At 45.1% G+C, this 8173-nt stretch overlaps 1 protein-coding gene across 1 annotated transcript in view; it reads right to left on the reverse strand.

The window, feature by feature from the left end:
• Window positions 1-3664: 3664 nt before the first annotated feature.
• LOC104288141 (estradiol 17-beta-dehydrogenase 11-like) overlaps window positions 3665-8173 on the reverse strand; it is a 7894-nt gene continuing 3385 nt past the window's right edge. The window contains exons 2-5 of the mRNA XM_009886900.1: window positions 7431-7537; window positions 6031-6168; window positions 5647-5763; window positions 3665-4119 (exon numbers count right to left, since the gene is read on the reverse strand). Coding sequence (XP_009885202.1) covers window positions 4032-4119; window positions 5647-5763; window positions 6031-6168; window positions 7431-7537 — 450 coding nt within the window. The 3' untranslated portion in view covers window positions 3665-4031. The remainder of the gene's footprint in view (window positions 4120-5646; window positions 5764-6030; window positions 6169-7430; window positions 7538-8173) is intronic.

Here is an 8173-nt window from a genome sequence, read left to right on the forward strand (position 1 = left end):
AATGCAGCTCGGTGAGCGTTGCAGCTGGTAGGATGTGCTGGACGTAGCTGTCAAAGGACCTTCTGCTCTCAGCGGGCTACTGAAGTGTGGCTCTTTGGTGGTTTCTGCCCTTCTGGCTGAGGAAGATGCAGTTGGTGGAGCTGTGCAGAAAACTCAGTGTTTTGCCCCTGGTTGCAGTCTTGCCAGACGGCATCCATCAGTTGTCGTGTGTCGTCCCCTGTCCCCCCCCCCCCTGTTTTTTCTCTGCTTTGTTTGCCCCTGCACAGGTGATAGTGTGGGTACCTTGCTGTTTCTCTCCCAGGCCCTAGTGTCAAGAAGCAGCAAATCATGTTCTTGTTTGTCATTTGCTGCAGGTGGAAAAGGGATGGAAGTGGCAGTAAAATCACTCATCACAAGCAAAAACATCTTGAGGAGCCCTTCAACTCTGTATTGTAATTCTGTCTCGAATCCTGCTGTGTGACTGCCCAGTCGCTCAGTCTCATGAGGTTCTTGGGCAGTTTTCATGGTGAGTCTAAGTCTGTCTGTCCTTCCTTCCTTTGCATACCTGTGCGTTGTCAGCAGACTGTCACCTACCTTCTTCTTCCAGGTCACTTAACAGAGCCTCTCAACTTGCAGGACTCCACATGTGAGCTCTTGGCTGGCTGTTCCCTCTTACTCGGTCTTTTAATTAGTTAGGTATCTATACCCAGACCTTCCATCTTACATACACTAATGGCGGCTTAGTTTCCTCAAGTCCTTTGGACAATGGTATTGACTGTGTGAATTGGGTCATCCATATTTGAGTCTAAATTGCACAACTCAAACTTGGACTTGTTTGTGTGTAATGAAGTATCCAGAACCTTAACCAGAACAGAAATGCTTATAGCAAATGTGCGAAAACTAGTTTCAGCTGGTCCATCCAGCTCTTATAGTGTAACTGCATGGTCTTATTTAAAAGGATTGCTGACCTTACTCCGTTGCTTTTCAGTTAGAAAACTAGGTGTATCCAGGTCATGTTCATAATTTTACTTAAGGATATTTTTGAGCCGCTCTGGGAAGAGTGAAGGCTGCATGAACATTTGTCCTCTGACCAAAATCAGTCTCCAGTTAAGATTAGAGTTGCTGAAAAGGATTTTTCTTTTGTCCTGGTGGTTTGGCTGCACCATTGCTCATCTTGTCTGCGGGAGACTGGGTCAGCTCCAGCAGAGAGATTCAGAGCTTGGCACTTCCTACTTTCCTCTTGGAACTTCATTCTGCTCTTAATTAACACATTGGTGTTTGGGCCAGACCCTAATTGCACAGCTCAGTGGTGCTGTCATTTTCTTGGCACAGGGCTCCCGTTGGTGCTGTGGCTGAGACGGAGGAGGCAGGGAGGGCAGAGAAGCGCCGATTCCAAGAGACACCTCAGAGGGAGGCAGGGCACGAGGCCACAGTCACTAACCTGACTCATAAGGGGTCCTAAGCTGGGCTGTGAGGTTCTACTCTTCAAATTTGGGACTCAGCTGTAGGCAGCCGTATGAAGCTTGCTCACATAGGCTCCTGCTAGGCACCCATAATGACCAGACTTTGGGATAAGGTTTAGTTGTTTTTTGTGGCCAGGAAGAGAACTGAGGAACCCAGAAGGTTTGGTGGTTCAATTCTGTCACTGGTGTTCAGGAAATGAAGGCTTAAATCCTTGCTTTTGTGTTTGTTTCTTTATGCCAAGCAGAAGACTTGCAGTCATAGGAGACACAGAAAGGAACCATAGCCACGTATGGAATAGCGTACAAGTTGTGTTGTCTGGTAATTCCTCTGGGCTCTGAGAGACTGGACTAGATCTGGCAAAGCAGGAGTGAACATGGTCTCCCTTTCCTCAGGTGTAAATGTGCTAAGAAACAGACTCTACAGGAGAGTGCTGTCTGTCATTCCCTAGATGGATTTTGTCTTCCAATTTAATGCTGCTATGAGAATTTGAATGATGCTCAGGGCTAGTGGGAACAGCGGGCAAGGAAAGGCCAAATGTCTTGTCTGATGTATCCTACTGGAGCCAGTCCTTCCCCTGTCTGAGAAGAGGGCCTACTCATGAAGATGTTGTCTCGGGCGTCTTTTTGAGCTTTTTCTTTGAAGTCATTGGACCGTTCTGTACCCTTGCTTTGAGCAAGGATCCAAGCCATGAAATAGCAGAAACGTGAAAGGTGTGTAGCAGAAGAGGCTAAGCTGGGTACAAAGTTAAGAATGTTTGCCAGTAATGCAACAGACAGCTGTCAAATTACCTACAATAAGTACCGATTTAGCCTTTAGGCTCCACTGTTAAGGAAAAACATTTTGCACAGTATGCTTCTCCCTCTGACAGGGCTTTTGAAGCATCTGTATTTTTAGACTCTTTGACTCCTCACTAGGTAAGAATAGGTGGAAGTGAACATAATGAAAAAGCCAAACAGATGTGGTCTGGCTTCAGGTATCTCACATATGTGACAGGAGAGTCATCATAGCAGGAGGGCAATATGCAGCTCAATAAAAAAGCAGGGCCACCACAAAACATACAATTTGGCTTTGGTTTGAAATGGAAACCATGCTTACGTATTCTTTAATTGGCTTTTAACATTTTTTTTTTTTGATGCCCTGAATTTTGCAAACACCTTCTTTGTTTTCCTTTCTTGGCGACAGGAATCCTGCACTTCAAAGGAGAAGTTCCCAAGCTGGGACCTTGTGCTTTGGCACACCCTGAATGTGCTGTTACATGAATGCTACATGAGCAAAAAGGAAACCATTTTTCTGTCGTTTAGACTGTCGGCAGCACAAACTTCTAGCTGTTACACCTAAGAGCAGGAGGAGCTGGATGACAAGGGCTCTCCCTTTTCTGAAGAACCTCATTTTACAGAGCAGCATAAAATGCTCGGGTGAGCGGGATGCATTCTCCTGGAAGCCACCCATTTCCAGCCATGCCGAAGGTGGCAGCGTGTTCAGGCCTCCCTCGGATGGCTGCGAGCCAGCAAGTGTCCTGGCACAGTCGGGAGTTGCACAAGTAGGTGGAAAGATGATCTGTGCTCTGAAGAGGTCTTTGACCCGTGTTTCATCAGGTGCCGTTCTCTGGTACTACAGGACAAAGACCTTTGGGGGTTTAAGCTCCCAGTCAAGGAGGTTCCTGTCAGAGCAGGCCACTAGCTTGTGATGAGGAGCGGTGAGAAGGCTCATCTGGAGCCTTCCCCCGTGCATGCTCTGCCCCTGGCCTGGCACCTGCATTTAAGCCCTGGCCCTGGCCGTTGCATGGGCTGCGCTGTTGGTGTGCCATGCCTGGCCCTGTACCTTGCTGATCCTGATGTGGCTTCCCGGTGTGACTGGGGGCCTGCCTCATCCCTCCAGCCTGGCCTGGTGGTCAGCAGACTCTGGCTGATCCTTTCATCATTGAGGCACCTGCTCTGCCGTTCTTGCTTGGACCTGGTTACCACTTGCATTGCTGAGAGACACCTTTGGATTAGAGAACTGTATTTATTTGAAATAAGGAGTGTTGATGGTGCATAATTGATAATTGATGTAATTAGGTATTACATTACAAACAAGGCTGTATTATTTCAGGTACTACAAAAGCACATGAAACCGCGAGTGCTCATTACAGCACATTTTTTTTTAGATTTAAAAAGGTAAATTGAGGTGAAACAGGGCACTCACCTGCTCTATAAATAGCTTCTTGCAAGATACCTTTGCTCAGGGATGAGTCCGCATTAACATATTCTCAAGGCAATCCCTTTGCACTCAAGTAGGCAGCTGTGCTGTCCCAAAAATGGGCTTTGCAGGAATTCCTGTCTACCTCAGCACTAGGAGACAGAGACGCTGTGACGTACAGCCAAAGCAGCCCTTTAGACTTCTAGAGCTGCACCTCTGCTTTGTTAATACTCCATGTTATGCAGGTGTGTCCCTGCTGCAGGTGTAGGATAAACCCTGAGGTCTGCTTGGCAATGGTGGCCTGGAAGCATCTGTCTTAGTTCTGCTCTGAATCAAACCAGCTGAACTCTGCTCAGCACATGTTCTGTTTGCACTTGTGCCACTGGGAAATGAGAATCAATTTTTGCTTTTCACTGGGTGCTTCTCTGCCCAATGACTGCATCAAACTTGGCATTGGTCAGCTTTTTCAGAAAATTCAGGGCACGTTCTGGAAACAACCTGAAAGAGATAGTAACATGAAATTAAATGTGGGATAAGAAACTTAAATTATGGGAAAAAGCAGCACAACAGGTAAGGGAACAACTGGTCTGGGAGTGCAAGCACACACACACACGGATTGATACTAAGATTTAAACTGTGTGTTATTTCAAAGAATACATAGCCCTCTGTCTAGTTTAACTCCAGTCCCACGTGTCTCCTTTTATGACAATTCCAGGACAGGTATCTCCTGGGCAGTATTTGGGCTGCAATATTGCTGCAGGATCCTCAAAGGTTCAATATTGAAGAGAGGTTGGTGCATATTGAGTGTTTTTCTGCTCTGAGAAGCAGCAGGCCTATGGAAGGATGAGATGTTCAAACTCAGCTGCAGTTTCCTCTCCTAGGACTTTTTTCTCTTATCAGTCCCTTTGTGTCTCTTTGTGTCCCCCTGCCCCAAATTATGACAAAAAAAGCAAAGTTACCCTAAGGGCTTTGACAACATTAGGTTTGACTTGTCTGTGTTTCTGCAGACTTGCACTGTCTGCATGCAGCTCTTGGAGATGCAAAAAGACTTTTTCCCACCATCTGGTGCGAAACAAAACACCATTTTGCAAACAAGATGTTACCAAGTGTTTAATGAAATACTGTAAAAGTTAATTTAGTTGTTCCAATGTGAATTCCAGATTTTGAGCCTAAGCTCTGGTAAAAATGCCCCCTCAGCAGAGCAGCTACACTGGACATTAAAGACATGTGAGAGGACAAATCTCACTTTACATGGCAGAGAGAAGCAGTAGAGCCCTTTTGAAGCTATTTTCCCAGCCTCTGTGACCTCAGCCATGGTGCTGACCTGAAAAAACAAATACTAATAAGCATCAGGTCCTCAGCTCTCTCCAAAACTTCTCTGAGGCCGCTGTTTCACAGAAAGTGTTTTTCACAAGCCCAAGGGAAATGGTGATCTGAGAAGAAAAACTGTTCTCCTGTTCTCCCTCTTCTTCCCTATCAGCCTGTAGAGCAGTCTCCGCTGAGAATAGTTAGCTGCAGAAAGTGGATCACAAGGACCTATGAGAGGACTCAGAAAAATCTTTCTGTATATGATGTCTGCTATTGTCATTAGAAAGACATTTCATGCTATTTCATTACCTTGTTACGTGTTCTTCTCATACTAAAATATTTCAGATTGGTGGTTGTTTACAAAGCAATACTCTCTCCTGAAGACAGTTACATATTATATAATTACAATAAACATATTGATCTCAAATCGGGACTGATAAATAACTGAGTATACTGATGTCAAACACTGAGGATAATAGAAAATAAATGAAACTGGGTTGAATGCAAATTGCTGCTGTCCAGCTGTCAATCCAGGGTTTCTCTACACTGCCAAACCATAGCCTTTATTACCATGAGTGCAAAATGCAGTTACTCATAAAATAAAAGTTAATCTTGAATCAGATGTTACAATTTTGAGGGTTGTATACTCAAGTAGTTAGCAATGATATGTTATTCCCTCCCTCCCCGGCTTTTTTTTTTTTTCCCCTTGCTACTTACATTTCAGAAAGTAAAGCAATGGTTAGATGTGATGGAACAAAAATCATTTTCTGGTTGGTCAGTATTCCTTCCATCAGGGCCTCTACAACTTCTTCAATCTCCAAAATCTTTCCAAGCCTACACAGGAAAGCATACACGTAAGAGCTATGGTGGTAAAACAGGGGTGGTACTACCTGGTGTTGGACGCTTCACGTATGCACAAACTCAGGTAATTCAAATGCAAGCATTATGTGGGTTAAACGACACTGCAGATTTTCTTTAGCCAATGCTATGTATGTACTGTTTTTATAGAGTCAGTTGGAATACAAGGCCTAAAGCTGGGGCTAATATGTAGTGCCTTAATGCAAAGAAGGAAGGACAGGAAAGCCGAGTTTTGATAATTACCTTGTACTGGGGTTTTTGACAAACCCAGTGTTTATAAAAACCGGACAAAGACATGTAGTTTTTATTCCATCCTTTCCCAGGGTAGACAGCTCCTCTGTCAGAGCCTTATGAAATCCAACCGCAGCAAACTTGCTTGAACTGCAGGAGGGGAAAAAGCACAAATGAGAAGGCAGAAATACTGTTTCTAGCTTTCTACACCTGGAAATGGCAAAAAATATCACACAGCACTGACTACGAGGCAAAAAAAATGTAATCCACCTGAGAAGAAAGGGCAGGGAGTAATTCTAACTTTCCCTGTGCCGGAGTGTAGCGCTGGATTAGATATTGCTGCTTGGGGGAGTAATTGTGGAATGCAGAGAGGGTGTCTTTCAGAAAAAGTCGCCTTAGTTGCAAACAGACGAATGTCAGGAGTTCCTAGAAAATGATAACTAATGCGCATCAATTGATAGACTGCCTATTTTTCCCATGTGAGAAGATTCTTAGAAGGAACGCAGCTTCAGTCTGTAAAATTAAGAAGGGTGAGCAGGGAAGAAATGGAGAACAACCCTCTACTGTTCCTCATGCCACACAGGAGTGTCTTGTGACATTTGCGTGTGAGTTTTGAAATAGGGGAGCATTATGCATGCAAAACTTGAGAAACATACTGCCACAGAAATTGGAGCAGGCCAGGAGAATAAATCAACTCCAGAGAAAGTCGAACCAGAGAACCCGTTTATTGACTGCTATTGACTGGGGCAGTGCAATCCCAGTAAAGTCCCTGGCTCGGGAGTTCTCACATTGACAACGATCAGTGACTCTCTAAGAAGCAGTGTTCCCAGGGGAAGATTGCTCTACCTGGAGCTGCTATTATAGCGGGCTAGATCTGACGCAGAACGGCAATATGCAATCTAACGGTTATTCTGTCCACCCACAGTGATTCTCTAGACATGTGTCAAGTAGAAAAGCAATTTTATCTCATGACAACAGAGGTATTTCTATACGCTTGTCACTACCACAATGGTAGAATGATCAAAAGCTACTCATTAGGGGTTTATTTGACAACACTACAGCAACTCACAGAAGCGCTACTTTCTAAGAAGGCGAAGGGAAGAGGGTACCTTTTTTGCTAAACAAAGGTCTGGATCGGTGAGGGAGAGAAAAAAGGAGAAGCTTTCATTAGTTGACGGGTCACATGACTGTTTCTTCATACAAGCATTGCTCCTGATTCAGTCTGAGCTAAGAAGCAAATTGGTGGGAACCTCCAGGCATCCTTAAGTGCTGGCTCTTGTGCCTTTTTCCACCTTGGTACAGTCCTTTGGATGTACCGTATTCAGTGGGACGATTAATGCTTGCAGATGGCGAAGCCGCCATTAAAAACAAAACAAAAGTAACTGAAGAGAGCTGATTTTAAAATCACTTACCAATAAGCCACCATGAAAGAAGTCACAAAATGACCTGCTGCCGAAGCCACCGTGACAATATGACCGTGGTTGTTGTTCATCATGGCTGGCAGAAAAGCTCTTGTGGTCTTGAAAGTCATTTAAACCAAGAGGCAAAAATGGGGGGGCAGGGAGAAGGAGAGAGATAAAACACAATGTTTTCTTAGGCATATTCAATACTGACCCTGGCTGTTGTTAATTGACTAATGCTGTGTGCTGCACAGCACTTCAGATTCTGAGAGCCACCTGTTCTCTGTTCAGCTGGCAACCTGTTTTCCAAATGAGAATGTTTCAGGAAGTCGACTGTAAACAGGAGCTGATTGTCCCGTCTTTCCTGTGCTTTTTAGGTGAAACCTAAAACCTTTTTAGGTTTCAGGTGTCAGCAGCAGCGCTGCCAGTGCCTCACCCCAGCATGTACAGTAAAATGCTCATCAGTCTGTAGCTTCCCTTCTCTTCTGCAGAAAACAACAAGTCCTTAACAGCTGAACCCCTCCCACTCGGTAACCCCTGCTGACAGCTGTCCTACCCCAGGGGTCAGCTGCAGACATGCCAAGGACCCAAGGCCCAGCTCTGATAGTGCCCAGCTGTGTCGCCTTGACTGGCAGAAAGTCCACAGAGAGATGAGAGAGGTAGCAATCAGGAGGAGAGGCAGGATTGATGGGAGGTGGGCTTGGAAGTAGCTCAGGGAGACAGGAGGGAAGGCAGAGGCACAGTAAGGTACAAAC

Source organism: Charadrius vociferus, unplaced genomic scaffold (assembly GCF_000708025.1).
Source record: "Charadrius vociferus isolate BGI_N301 unplaced genomic scaffold, ASM70802v2 scaffold3166, whole genome shotgun sequence".
Taxonomy (NCBI): domain Eukaryota; kingdom Metazoa; phylum Chordata; class Aves; order Charadriiformes; family Charadriidae; genus Charadrius; species Charadrius vociferus.